Here is a 14,963-nt window from a genome sequence, read left to right as displayed (position 1 = left end):
ATTGTCATAATCTCCCAGGGGCTTAGATGATGAACCCAAACACTGAAGAAAATGAAAAATAGCTGAATATGAGAAAACAGCATTTCTGCTTCTATTTATCTAACCTGACTGTCTATTTGGAGCATGTAAGCAGGGAGTTCTCTGTATTGTAATTCTGTAGGACATCAAAGGAGAATACAGATTCAGTGTAACCAGCATCATTAATATATCTACCGCCCAGCTCGATTTTCAGCCAGGAGCTTTAAAGTATGCTTTACAGCAAGAAGACAAGAGATTTAACTACTCTTGCTACCCTGCTTACCTGCCAGTACTTCTTACGGCCAGAAACATGAATAAATAGCAATGGAATATTATAACCAGGGGAATGAAAAACACACAGCAACATAACATCATGGTGTAACTTCTGTTTGCTGGGGAATAGGTTACATAGTCCCATGTACAAGATATCATCAACCCTTCTGGCACATAGGAACCTAAGAAACATGAAAAGTAAATAAATATGTACATATATATATACACTCACAGTTTGTACAATTACTGGTGAAGGTCTAAGAACTGGATAGTTAACAAGCAGATGGTAACATGTGACCCTCACTGGCCATCCTGTACTGCATAATCACTTAACTGCTGTATTGAACAAGCCAGTTCTAGAATACGGAGAGCACCGATACAAAGCTGGCATGCATCTTGTCTCCACACTAGTCTGAACTCATTAAAAAAATTGCATCATGCACAGACAATAAGAAAACTGCTAGAAATCTTTGAGGGGGTCAACAAGCATATGGGCACCAGGGATCCAGTGGATATACTGTCCTTAGATTTTCAGAAAGCCTTTGACAAGATCCCTCACCAAAGGCTCTTAAGCAAATTAAGCTGTCATGGGATAAGAGGGAAGGTCCTCTCATGGATTGGTGACTGGTTAAGAGATAGGAAACAAAGGGTTGGAATAAACGGTCAGTTTTCAGAATGGAGAGAAGTAAAGAGTGGGATCCCCTGGGAGACCAGTCCTATTCAACATATTCATAAATGATCTGGAAAAAGGGGTAAACAGTGAGATGGCAAAATTTGCAGATGATACAAAACTACTCAAGATAGTTAAGTCCCAGGCAGACTGAGAAGAGTTACAAAAGGATCTCCTAAAACTGGGTGACTGGGCAACAAAATGGCAGATGAAATTCAATGTTGATAAATACAAAGTAATGCACATTGGAAAACAATCCCCAACTAACACGTATAAAATGATGGGGTCTAAATTAGCTGTTGCCACTCAAGAAAGATCTTGGAGTCATTGTGGATAGTTCTCTGAAATCATCCACTCAATGTGCAGCGGCAGTCAAAAAATGAACAGAATGTTGGGAATCATTAAGAAAGGGATAGATAATACAGAAAATATCACACTGCCTCTACATAAATCCATCGTACACCCACATCTTGAATACTGTGTGAAGATGTGATCGCCCCATCTCAAAAAAAGATATATTGGAATTGGAAAAGGTTCAGAAAAGGGCAACAAAACCGATAAGGGATATGGAATGGCTGCCATGTGAGGAGAGGTGAATAAGATGGGGACTTTTCAGCTTGGAAAAGAGACAACTAATGGGGGGATATGATAGAGGTCTGTAAAATCATGACTGGTGTGGAGAAAATAAATAAGGAAGTGTTATTTACTCCTTCTCATAACATAAGAACTAGGGGTCACCAAATGAAATTAATCGGCAGCAGGTTTTAAACAAACACAAGGAAGTATTTCTTCACCCAACTCACAGTCAACCTGTGGAACTCTTCGCCAGAGGATGTTGTGAAGGCCAAGACTATAACAGAGTTCAAAAAATAACTAGTTACATTCATGGAGGATAGATCCATCAATGGCTATTAGCCAGGATGGGAAGGGATGGTGTGCATAGCCTCTGTTTGCCAGAAGCTGGGAATGAGCGATAGGGAACGGATCACTTGATTACATGTTCATTCCCTCTGGGGAACCTGTCATTGGTCGCTGTCGGAAGACAGGATACTGGGCTAGATGGACCTTTGGTCTGACCCAGTATGGCCATTCTTATGTTCTTAACTGTCAGTCTTCCATGAGCAACCTTTTAAAGTACACTAAGTGGTATATGATGGCATTCTGAATACTGGCTAGGGGAGAGACAATCTATCCAACTGCTCCCCCCACCTCTCAATTACTTGTAAGAAGGTCATTTTCAGCAGACACGTTTAAGAATCTTTAATAATAGCAGACATAAATTAAAAGCGCATCCACTGTAACTGAGGGTCTTTTGAGATTACCTTGGAGAAGGTCTCTCATTTAAAAGGATTCATAATGTTACCTGTGCAGATTTGATACAGGCTGAATCCTGGCAAAGTCTCATCCTAGAAGCTACTTCCCCTATGCCTACTTTATAAATTGATATGTCCTAAAAAGATATGGGCTGGATGTGGAGGGGCAGGAGGAGAACCAGAGATTCTGAAGAGGTATTTGTGATGGATCTCAGCAACCACCCTCAGGAAAAGGCAGGTGAAGGGGCTGTGTGTGGGATAGGTATGTAGTGGTTAAAACTGGACTCATTTTACACAAGACAGATGCCAAAACTAATCCCAATAAAATGTTCAAACCCCCTCTGAAGCATTTCTAAAGCCGCAACATCTGCGTATAGAATGCATAATGGTGTGGTCACTAGGCGACTTTTACTGGCACTTAATTAGGATTTTGGACAACCTAAATTGGTCAGTGTGTGTGCTCCACTCTTGCTCCCCGCATCTGCCACATGCCTGTGCTGAGAGTGGAGGGGGAGAGAATGGCACAAAGCTGGCTACAGCAGCTTTTTGCCAGCTGAGGATTTCCTTGTGCTGGGGGAATCCTCTGCAGCTGGATTGAAATGGCTGCAACTGTACTTTGCACCAGTGGAAGAGTAAATATCTGACCCAGGATATTGTATTAATTCTGGGTCTATATACATGTGTATTAGAGCAGGAGGAGCAGTGACTGCTGTAGTTAAGACTGCATAAGCATTTCCTAACCCTTCCCTTCCAGTCACTCAGAACTTTCACCTTAGTTCAGTGGAAGGCCTGAGCTCTGCATAGGCAGACTCTTACACCCACATGGAGTTCTGCTGAGGTTTATGGGACTCTGTACCAGTGCAGGCACGTGCTCATACAGATTCCTTGGCACAGTCAGGGGCCTAGGCCGTGGTCTTGCAAGCGGACTAGTGGAGTCAGAACCTTATGCTCAAGCTGAGCCTCACTGAGGGTATGTCTATAGTGCAAATGTATGTGTGCGTGTAATACGGGTAGGCATACTTGTGTGTTATCTTTAATCTAGCTGGCGCAGGTAACAATAGTAATGTAGATGTGGCCGTATAAGGTTCGGCACAGGTTAGCAACCACAGGAAACTCTACTTGTTAGCTCCTTGCCACCATGGCAACACCGCTCTTTTCACCTCTGCTAGCTTGATTGAAGCTAGTGTGTGCACCTGAGCTGCATTCACACCATCACCAGCTGTGAATACATACCCTGAACAGGGTTCCATGCAGGCTCATGGACCAGCCTGACGGATTGGGCCTTAGATTTTAAACACTTTATAAGACACAGCAGTCCCTGCTTAGGCTGTGTCCCAGAGTGTGAAGCATACCGTCATTGCTTAACAAATAAGAAACAATCCTAACAGGCCATGCAATAAAACCCGTTACTCCACCTAACTCCTTTTCTTGATTATGAGCTGTAAATATAAGACACACAGTGCTGAATATCAAAAGCAGAGCTGTGGTTATTAGAGAGCAAGTGCAAGCTTTGGAATGGATATAAGCAGAGATGCTAATTAGAAGAAAAAAAATCAATGAAGGCAAAGGAAAATAGCTTGAAGATGCTCAGTATAATTTTTCTTCACTGCATGTTAAATGAGATTTCTTCATTGTCTGACCCTTTTAGCATCAGAAAATCCTCTTCACGAGATGAAAGTAATTCAATTAGCATTTGCATGCTAGCTATTTTATTATGCTAACAGAATTTAGAGTATTCTCGCCATCAGGGTTAAACTGTACTGTTTTTGCTTTCCAGAGACAAGTCAAGGGAAACTTAACATATCAATTAAGGAATTTTGTTTTTTTTGTTCTCACTGCCCGGCTTTCCCTACCAACAACAAAAAAGAAAAATATTACTCATTACCCACTTCTATTTCTTCACTCAGAAAAGCTGAACAGTGGATGATGTCAGCTGCACTCTTTTAAAGTTTTTAGAGTAAGATCACAAGTATATCAGTGTATTCCTCCCTGTGCAGGGAGTAATGATATATTGATATAATGCACGTCTAACAAAGGCACAGTCACAGTCACTGCTGTGAAGGATGTGTGAGATGCCTGTAATATTTTATGAATATTAAGTGTTTGATTTTTATTTTATTGTTTGCTATATGATTTCAAGGAGGTAATTCAGGCATCAGCTCACCTGCATGTAAGCAGGAAAGTGGTCAAACACTTCTGACAGACACCTGTTTACCGATACGCCTTAAAAGGCCACGCAGAGAAGCAATTGCTTTGAAGTCTATCCTTGACTCCCACCTAGTGGGCCACATAAACCAGTTTAAACAGGGTGAAGAGACACAGGGGGACAAGGGGCAAGTCTACACTACAAATAAGTTGACTTAAGTTACGTTGACATACAGCCACTGCAGTAATTGAATCAGTTTTACACATCCACACTACATCCTTGTGTCTGCAGTGCACATCCTCACCAGGAACATTTGCACCGATTTAACTACCAGGGTGGGGCATTGGGGATGGTTTCTGAAAGGCAATCACAGATGACATAAGCAATGCAGCATCTAGATCGACACTGCAGCAACCTAACTACATTGACTTAAGCGCTACACCTCTTGGTGAGGTGGAGTTATTAAATCAGTGTAGTGGGTAAGTTACATCGGTGAGAGCTACATTTTAGCGTAGAAAAAATATAGAGATGGGTTGACGTAAGGCAGCTCATGCCAATCTAACTCTATAGTGTAGACCAAGCCAAAGGATTTTGGGGGTGGATAAAGGAAAGCAGTCCCTAGAGGAGGGAGACACACACAGACTGCAGGGAAGCAGACTGAACTCCAGTACCAGATGTGGGAGAGTCGAGATAAGTTAGGCCTACCTAAGCACTATGCCCCAATAGCAACTATGTGAGTGAAACCAGACAATCACTATGCTCTTGGATGAACTCTCAAAGGAAAATGATAAAAGACAAAACACCACATCACCTGTGGGTGAACACATCTCACAAAGTGATCACTCTGTATCTGACCTATCAGTCCTCGTCCTCAAAGGAAACCTGCACAACTGTTTCAAAAAACGAGCCTGGGAGCTTAAATTCATAATTTTGTGAGACACTAAAAATCATGGATTGAATAGACACATTGGATTTATAGCTTATTACAACAATCTATAACCCATTATCAGTAATCACCCCCAGATGCTTCCCCCTTTCCTTTTCTCCCTATTACCAGAGAGGTGTTAACAGGTCACTTTATCTTGAATGGTCCCATGAAATATGTATTAACTACTTATGCTGAACCATCTGTTCCATCTTATATTTAGCTGTGACTTTCTGATTAAGTTTCCCAGACCTGAAGAACTCCGTGTGAATATGAAAGCTTGTCTCTCTCTCACGGACAAAAGTTGGTCCAATAAAAGATATTGCCTCACCCACCTTGTCTCTTTCATTTCCTGTGACAAGCACAGCTACATGTATAAGCTTTAGGCAAGGCAGTTACACACATTGACAGGTTTTTAAATTTAAAAATACTTCACTCTTGTTATTCTTTGTTCTTACTGTTGAGATTAAACTATGCTTTGCTTTGGAAAGGCTGTTTTATGTTGTCATGGCATCCCCTCACTGGTAGGGTGTCTCCTCCTGGCTACTCTGGGGATTAGCTCCTTCCAGGTCCAACAGCTCCTTCTGTTACTCGTTCATGCACTCTGCTGCCCCGTGCAACTCAGGGTGAACGCTCTTCATGGTTTGGCGCTCCCAGCCATTTCACTACAGTGCCTCCCTTCTGGGGTTTTAAAATCTGATCACATGACTATCCCAGAGCATCTTCTACTCCCCTGCCCAGTCTGTGCCATTTCCCCCAGGGGCTGGTAGGGGAACCCGAGCCCACCTACTAACCCAGGTTCCAGACCAGGGACTATGCTTAGCCAACTGTGTTCTGCTTTCTCCCAGACCCTGTTGCTCTTCCCCTACACACCTTCCTAAATCTTCTAACTCTCCTCTCTCTGAATCAACCAGCCCACACTCCCTCCTCCCACAGAGTAACTGCAGACTACATAGCTCTGTAACTCTCAAACACACCTCTCTTCTCCCAGAAGGAAACTGCAGACTACCTCCTCTACAGCTCTTTTCTGCTGCCAGCTTCCTGGCTTTATACCAGCCCTGCATGTTCCTTCTCATTTGTCATTTTTGGACTAGATGACCTTCTGGGGTCCCTTCCAACCCTGATATTCTATGATTCTCAGCTGGGTCCCATCATCAGTCAGCCCCTCAAACCATAGCTCTCCCTTAGGTGCAGCCTATCAGGTGAATTCACCTAATTTACCCTGCTCTGCCTTGTGTGGGGGTGAACATCCCATCCAATCTGTCACTGTGTTCAAATACTGGTCACTCCTGAAGGGAAGACTTGTAGGGCTCAAACCATTCATGCCTGCTAAGGAATCATTGTTGCTACACACGGTGTTGTACTCCCAGTCTGAGAGGAAGAAAATTGTGTGACTCCACCCTGAGAAACAAAGACATGGGCTTGTAACACAGAGGGGGCGTGCTCAGAAAAACTAAGCAGCTTCCAAGGTGCAGATAGCCCTGGACAATGACAACTGTGTTTTGAGAAATCATCAGATGTGGCAACTGCAAGGCTGATCTGGTTTATTTTCTTCTACTGATAGCATAATATTGTTTTAACTCATATATTAGGAATTAGAGATAGAAAAGAACTATCAGGTCACACTGTAATTACCCTGTCAGTGCAGGACTGTTCTACTTGCTTTGCCCAGTTTAATTTTACAGGACTCAGGTGATGGAGCTTTCACTGAGAGACTATTTCACATCTTAACAGACCACATTAGTAAGGATTTACTTCCTGACAATTGGGCATCAGTGGAAATTTCAATGAAAAACCTCTCAGTGTAAATGGGACTCACACCCAATTTTTATTATTGTTGTGTTGGCACTTACAATGAAAGACCTTGCAAAATTTTACCGCAGGCTAATGAGTGAGTAAAATTTGCAAGCCTGATTAAAGGCAATAATTTTATGTGTTATTTTATTGACATATACAAGGCTTTCAATTAAGCAGATCATTACTTACTATTACAAGAATTAATTGCCCCAGATATCTATGCTAAAGCCTTATTCAGAGTTAAATCCTACACAGTATACTCAGCTGTAAAGCTATTGATTACAGGCAGATGTCTTTTGCAGTGTAGCTCAATGAAAAGCCCAACTGCAGGAAAAATGCCATATTCTATGTTCACAATAATTCAGTTTTAGATACTGGTAACAGAAGAGTTGTAAGACAGCAACGATGATACAAAAATGTGATTACTGGGATATCTAATAATAGCCTCATTTGTTATCTTTTAAAATAAAGCTAGTTAATAAACAAATCAATGCAGAAAACTAGAACAGCAAAGCAAGGCATGGAATTGTTATCTTAATATTAAAGCAAGAAGGCTATTGTCAGTTGTTATAGTGCAAGTTCACTTGCAGTAAAAGGAATAACATGAGTTTAAATCAGCACTTCATAAGATTCTGATGAAGGGGATGAGAAGGCTAAAATGCCTCTGGATTTATAGGAAATTAATAGTTTAGGATAATATTAGGTCTGTTCCAAAAATGGAAAGCATTTTCAGTGAAAAATTAAGAAAACAAAATAAAATGTGGATTTGTTTGTTTGAAAATGTGGCAGGTTTTAATTTTTCATTGAAATCAAACAAAAACATTCATTTTGATTCAGAAATCAAACATCTGAATTTGATTCAAACAGAAATCATTTCCTCCCTTCCCATTTTTGGTTCGACACTAGAAAAGGGGACAAAAGAGAGGGAAAGGGAGAAAACCCACGAAATCCAGATTACCTTTTGTTTTGACCAAAAAAAGATCAATTCTAAAAATACAAACAGATTTTCAAGCAGAAAGTGGCATGCTTGTCTCAGTTCCTGAAGGGGAAAAATGAGTAAACAGATTTCATTACTATTTGTGATGACATTATACACTCCTGTTCAGTATGAAGAGGTTTTTCGGCTTATTCAAACACTCAATGCACTCATTCAAAATATTCAAGTGTTGCTCTACTCTGAAAAGTGTCTGTGAACACAGTGTCACAGTCTGCCTGTAAGTAAAAATCCATCCACATCCCTGCCCCCAACTACCAGCCCTGCAAACTCAGCCTCACATTTCCCTTTTTTTGCAACACCATCATAGAATCACAGCATCACCGAATATCAGGGTTGGGAGGGACCTCAGGAGGTCATCTAGTCCAACCCCCTGCTCAAAGCAATAAATCAATAAATGTCCTGCTGGCTAAATTATATCCTGTGTTACATCCCCATTGCACAGATTTAACCAGATGGGATTTAACAAAACATGTCTGTGAATGATGCACAATAATAAGCAGAAATCCAGCTCATCCATCTGTTTTGACGCTACCAGGCTCAAAAGTAGTAAGATGCTATTTCTGTCACTCAAGTCAGTAGATATGACTGAATAAACACAAGGAGCCAGATCCTCAACAAACGTACATCACATTAGCTCCACAAGTTTATGTCAACTGAAGATCTGACCCAAGGAATATTTCTGTTGAGTAAGAAGGTATAATTTTTGCTAGGTCATTTCTCACAATGGAACCTCATTTTAAGATCATGAAGTAAAATCCCAGAAGTAGAGAAATTTACAGCCAAAGGGACAATATCATCAAAGTTTAAGACAAAAAATTTTACTTGTGATAAATATCTAAGTTGAGACCAAGATTTTCAAGAGGGGTTAATGACACTTAAAAATCTGTAAAGCACTTTGAGATTCCTCAGATGAAATTTTCAGAAGACCAAGCTAATATTATTGTTGCTTAAGGCTGACATTTTCAGAGATGACCTATAATTCTGAGTGCCTTGATTTTTGGATGCTTTAAAGAGGCCCAATTTTCAGAAGTGCTGAGTATCCACCCACTAAAAATCCTTTAAGATGTCTCAAATTGGGCACACACAAAAAAATCTAGCATCCAAAAGGGATAGTCATTTTTGAAAATGTTGGCCTTCAGAAATATTATTTTCCTCCACTGTAACCCATTTAAGCTGAGAATTTTAGAGTGCTTAACAAATATCAATAAATGATAGTAGCCCTGTGAGATAGGTAAGTACTGCGATCCCATTTTTACAGACAGGAAAATTAAGAGACTGAGGCCAAGTGATTGGACAAGATCCGTCAGGAGTGGGGAGTCTAGGAATAGAATCCTTATCAACTGTGGCTCTCTGGCTCAAAGGTTTGTGCCTTAACCAGAAGACTATTCTTCCCCCGCTTTTCTCACATCCCCCTGCCTACTTAGTCAGGCTGTCTGAGAAGGGGTAAGGAGATGCCAAGCAGGGGAGATAGATACTTATAATGTCCCAGCATAAAAGGTTGAGGGTGGAGAGAAATCTGTGTATGACCCAATAGATGATGGAAGTCACGACTAATGGGTGATTGGATGTATGTGTGGTGGGGAGGATATTTGGCAAGTGATGGATCTGTGGGTGTGGGGACAGGCAGGTATGCGGTGTAAGTGTGTGTGTGCATGTGTCCGGAGAAGTTTAGTAGCAGAGAGTAAGAGAAGGTTGTGGCAGGCCGTGGAGAAAGAGAAGGGAGGGACAGCGGGAAGAGAAAGCAGGGAGAGATCAAATGGAAAAGAGAATGAAGGAAAAACTGGATCAGGAAGAAAGCAGGCCTTTAAAAAAGGAAAGAGAAAGGAAACTAAAAGCACAGGAAGCTAAAATTATTTATGATCAAAGTTTAATTCCAAATTAAATAAGTGGAAGCAAGTAAACAGTGATGGATTTTAGATGTAAATCTAAATTTTCAGCTTGGAAAAAAGGGGACTAAAGCGAGGATATGGTAGAGGTCTATAAAATCAAGAATGGCATGGCAAAAGTTAATAAGGAAGTGTTATTTACGCCTTCACATAACACAAGAATCAAGGATCACCTGCTGAAATTAATAGGCAGCAGGTTTAAAACGAACAGAAGGAAATAACTTCTTCACACAATGCACAGTCAACCTGTGGAATTTGTTGCCAGGGGATGTTGTGAAGGGCAAAACTATAATGGGGATCAAAAAAGAATTTGATAAGTTCATGGAGGAAAGGTTGATCAATGGCTATTAGCCAAGATGCTCTGGGTGTCCCTAGCCTCTGACTGACAGAAGCTGGGGAGTGGACAACAGGGTCCATATTTGCCTGTTTGGTCATTCCTTCTGAAGCAACTGGCATTGGCCACTGTCAGAAGACAGGATAGTGCTAAACAAGATTAGAATTGTCAAACACTTCCAAGGAAAAGTTTAGGAGCCAGACTGAGATAGATTAGCAAAGACAAGAAGGTAGGGGAATTTAAGGTCCTGATCCAAACACCGTTAAAGTCAATAGACAGAGTCGTCCTATCTTCAGTGGACTTTGAAGTAGGACTTAAAAAGACTTTAAATATTGTATTATGATTTTTTACGTAATCTCTATTCAGGCTGAAATGGAGATGACAAACTTCTCATTGAATAGGAAGACGTACTATTTTTCAGTATTATCTTTCAAAGCTACTTTTTTTAAAAGTGGGAACGCTAATGTTTTACTCCTCCTGAGAGAGTCACTTCAATTTATTTGTATAAGGCCAGTACAGAAGGAATAAAAATATTAGGGGTTAAGTCTCAGCCTTGCCTCAACGTGTCCGCCCTTTTTGCGCACCCAATTTTGCATGTGCAAATAACCAAGGTTGCTATTGATTTAATGTAGATAACCAACTACCAGGCTGCATCTTCACCTCAGATATCTACATGACATTAGTCACTCCTGCCTTTATTTTCAAGCTCAGAAGGGAAGGCAGGCTTTTGATAATATGTCCCTTAATCTCTTGACGTAAAAAATGACTATCTGAGAAAGTAAGAGTGTGCTGACAACTACTGCTGAAGAGAGAAGGTACCTACCCTTTCTGACTTGAGAAGTACCGAGATAAGCCTAAGTATGCCATTGGGGTATTTGTTCTGCTTGAGTATACCTGGAAAAAAAGAACACTTGCACTGCAATAGACACAGATATACTATACTATCGCAACCCCCCAGGCATTAGCTATATATATACACTCAAGAGTAATGCCCACGGCTGTTTTACACATCTCCAACAAAGCAAAATCGCAATAATGTACAAACACACACACAAAAGAGTAAACAACGTACTCCACCCAAGAAGTGGAGCCACGCTCCATCCCAGCGAGTAGAGCCAGACAATAACAATGATCTGCGATGTGTGTTTCTTGGAACTCCACCGCATGGATTGCAGAGGCTTAGTAATCACAAGGTATCGATCAATGGAAATAGCTAATAAAGTCATCATTGAGGTTATTCCAAAGAGCGCCCCGCAAAAAGCATACAGGTCACAACCTAAACAGAAAAGTGGAGCGAAAGATTTTTAGTTTTCGAAACAAATGTAGAACTCTCTCTTATAGCCTGATGCAATAAACTTCCCATTTGTGATCACACTGTTCTTGACTCAAGACACTTTCCTCATCATAGGAATTTATACAGCCTTCCTGCCTCACCAATTTATTTTTTGTTTAATAGGGCAAATATAAAATTAATATAAAAGGAAGCAGGAAAAATGTCCCACCTTGTACTGTAGGCTATGACTGAGAATCATTTGTCAATGGAAAACTGCCTCAAGAAAAATCCAATACAATTAAAGTTACATTTTCCTGGAATGCTGCCCAATATAATGACCTTAACTATACTGAAATAGAATTTGTCTCCTAGAGACAAAAGGATATATCAAAAAATGAACATTGTTTTACGCAGTGTTGTTGTACCTCTGTTGATCCCAGGATATTAGAGAGACAGGATGGGTGAGGTTAAATCTTTTATTGGACCAACTTCTGTTGGTGAGAGAGAGAAGCTTTTGAGCTACATGGAGCTCTTCTTCAGATCTGGGAAACCTTACTCAGAGGGTAAATCTATACTGCAATTAAAAACCGATGGCTGGCCCAAACCAGTTGATTCAGGCTCCCAGGACTTGAGAAGAGGGGCTGTGGTATAGATTTTTGGGCTTGGGCTATCTTTTGGAACCCTCCCACCTTGCATGGTCGTAGAGCCTGAGCTTCTACAGTGCAATTCAATAGCCCTTCAGCCTGAGACCCGTGAGCCCAGTCAGCTGGCACAGGCCAGCTGCAGGTTTTTAATTGCACTGTAGACATACCCAGAGTGTCACTGCTAAATACTAAATACCGGGTGAAACAGATGGTTTAGCATAAGTAGTTAACACCTATTTCAAGGGACCATTCAAGGTGAAGCGGCCACTTAATACCTCTCCAATCTAGGGGGAAAGGGCCACCCAAATACCCTGAGAGAACCTGCTTCAATACAGAAATAAAACCCTCTGACTGCCACCCTACACTGGAACCCATGCGGGGTATCAACAACAATTACAACCCACACTCAGTGAAGACCACATCATAAGAGAAATCAGATGAATCCACTCTTTAGGCCTTCAAACAACCCCCCAACCTCTCCAAGCTCACCATCAGAAGCAAGCTCCCCATCAGAAGCAAGCTCCCCATAGGCCACGATATACCAACTTTTAATGGCACCAGACCGTGCCAGAACAAGATACAAAACCTACAGGCCAGTGGTGGGCAACCTGAAGCCCACGGGCCGCATGCGGCCCATCAGGGTAATCTGATTGCAGGCCAAGAGACATTTTGCTGATGTTGACCATCTGCAGGCATGCCCCCCTCTCACCCCGCAGATCTCAGTGGCCACGGTTCGCTGTTATAGACTTAGTTTCACTGCTATGATGATCAACACCCCCCACAACACACCTTTCAAGATCCACGGGTCCAACACATGCCTATCACAACATGTGGTGTGTCTCATCCAATGCACTAAATGCCCCAGTAACAACTATGAGGGTGAAATGAAAATCACTATGCTCTTCAATAAATTCACATAGGAAAATGATAAAAGACAAAAAACACCATATAACCTTTCACTTTTCACAGAATGACTGCTCTGTATCTGACTTTACAGCCCTCATCCTCAAAGGAAACATGCACACCTTCAGAAGGAGAGCCTGGGAGCTTAAATTCATAACTCTGCTAGACACTAACAGTTACGGACTGAACACAGACACTGGAATTATGGCTCATTTAAACAATCTGTAACCCATTTAATCCTGTGCAGTGATGCTGGAACTCTGTTAATAGTGGGGGTGCCGAAAGCCAGCCGCCCTACTCCTGTCCTTCCCCCACCCCAGCTGGGGCCCGGAGCAGGGTCGTGTCTCTGGGAGAGGGGGACCCAGACAGGGGTAAGGGGGCTGAAGATGGGGTCACAGCTGGGGGTAGGAGTGGGAGTGGGAGCAGGAGCAGGGCCAGGAGTGGAGCCCCAGGCTGGCAACTGGGACCCGGGAGGGTGGGGGGGTCGGCAACTGGGAGCCCCAGGCAGGAGCCCGCATAAAACCTGGGGGTGTTGCAGAACTCTCTGCACCTCTAGTTCCCGCGCCTATGATCCCGCGCCTCCCATCCCAGACTCTTTCTCCAACCCCTTCCCTGTATGACTGGAGAGGGGTTAATGGGCACTTCACCTTTAATGGTCCCTTGAAATATGCGTTAACTACTCATGCTAACGATTCATTCCATCTTGTATTTAGCTGTGACACACTTGTACCTTTCCCAGACCTGAAGAAGAGCTCTGTGTAACTCGAAAGCTTGTCTCTCTCACCAATAGCCGTGGTCTTATAAAACTTCACCCACATTTGTATCTCTAACTTTGTTTTATATGAATTAAAAATGCAGAGGTGCTTTTGACTTCATGCCTATTTAAAAGCCTAGATAGAGAAAACAGCCACTGGTCCTATGAAATATGGTACAAAATGTTCTTTAAAGTTACAATTTTCACTCTGAGGCAGAATGATTTTTCCTTTGTATATTCTGCTAATAGACAAAGACAGACAGAGTTGCAATTTGAAGAATTTGTCCTGGAAATCAGTGTTTCTTAGGATTTTCTGTGACACCGTGTCACCACATGTGATGGTACACTAGAGAAACATGATCGTATGCTAGAGACAGCACATAGTTCAAAATGACACAATTGACACCAAAAGTAATGTCAATGCCAGGAGCATGGAGGTAATGGACCAAATCCAGATAATTGTCCCATTTATGATCCTGACAGGCATGGCAGGATTTGTACCGATATCTAAATAGCAAAGTGGGAGAGACAAACAATATTGCAAGCCCAATGAATAAATCTCTTCTGCTGGTACTAAATAGGTTGTTTCAGGACCTGATTCACCACTGTGCTACTCCAGTTTTATGCTGATTTATTTCTATTGCTATCAATGGAATTATGCCATCCTAAATGCAGAACTAACGCAATTGTGAATCAGGCCTTTAATTGGAGCTTGCAATATTTTCAAAGGACCTACAGTTTAGACCTCACATGCTTCCTTGTTTCGGGAAAGAGAAAAGCAGTTGAGGCCATCATTTGGCTCTTTTATTTTGCGATTCTCTTTACTGATTGAATTCTCCCAGGGGCCTCGCACTAGGTTCCAGATATACATTTCGAAACAAATAAATACATAATTCACTGTCAATCAAGAAAAAGAAAAAAACTCTATATATGGCTTAACAAATTATGAATTATTCTACCCATCATCAAGCATGGTAACTGGCTTTACATGCTAAGTGGTCATGTGATCACTATGGTGTTACTCTTGAAG

The 14,963-nt window shown here is 41.7% G+C and overlaps 1 protein-coding gene across 2 annotated transcripts in view; it reads right to left on the bottom strand.

Moving 5' to 3' along the window:
* The window catches only part of LOC311519928 (melanopsin-like), a 76,606-nt gene that overhangs the window by 36,384 nt on the left and 25,259 nt on the right, over positions 1 to 14,963 (bottom strand). Inside the window, exons 4-5 of one of the 2 annotated variants that reach the window (XM_084627032.1) lie at positions 11,432 to 11,635; positions 302 to 473 (exon numbers count right to left, since the gene is read on the bottom strand). In XM_084627032.1, coding sequence (XP_084483158.1) covers positions 302 to 473; positions 11,432 to 11,635 — 376 coding nt within the window. The remainder of the gene's footprint in view (positions 1 to 301; positions 474 to 11,431; positions 11,636 to 14,963) is intronic. The other variant, XM_084627033.1, reaches the window with a different exon arrangement.

This window comes from Lepidochelys olivacea (assembly GCF_965140295.1).
Source record: "Lepidochelys olivacea isolate rLepOli2 genome assembly, chromosome: 4".
NCBI lineage: Eukaryota > Metazoa > Chordata > Testudines > Cheloniidae > Lepidochelys > Lepidochelys olivacea.
This window is presented reverse-complemented; position numbering and strand designations above follow the sequence as displayed.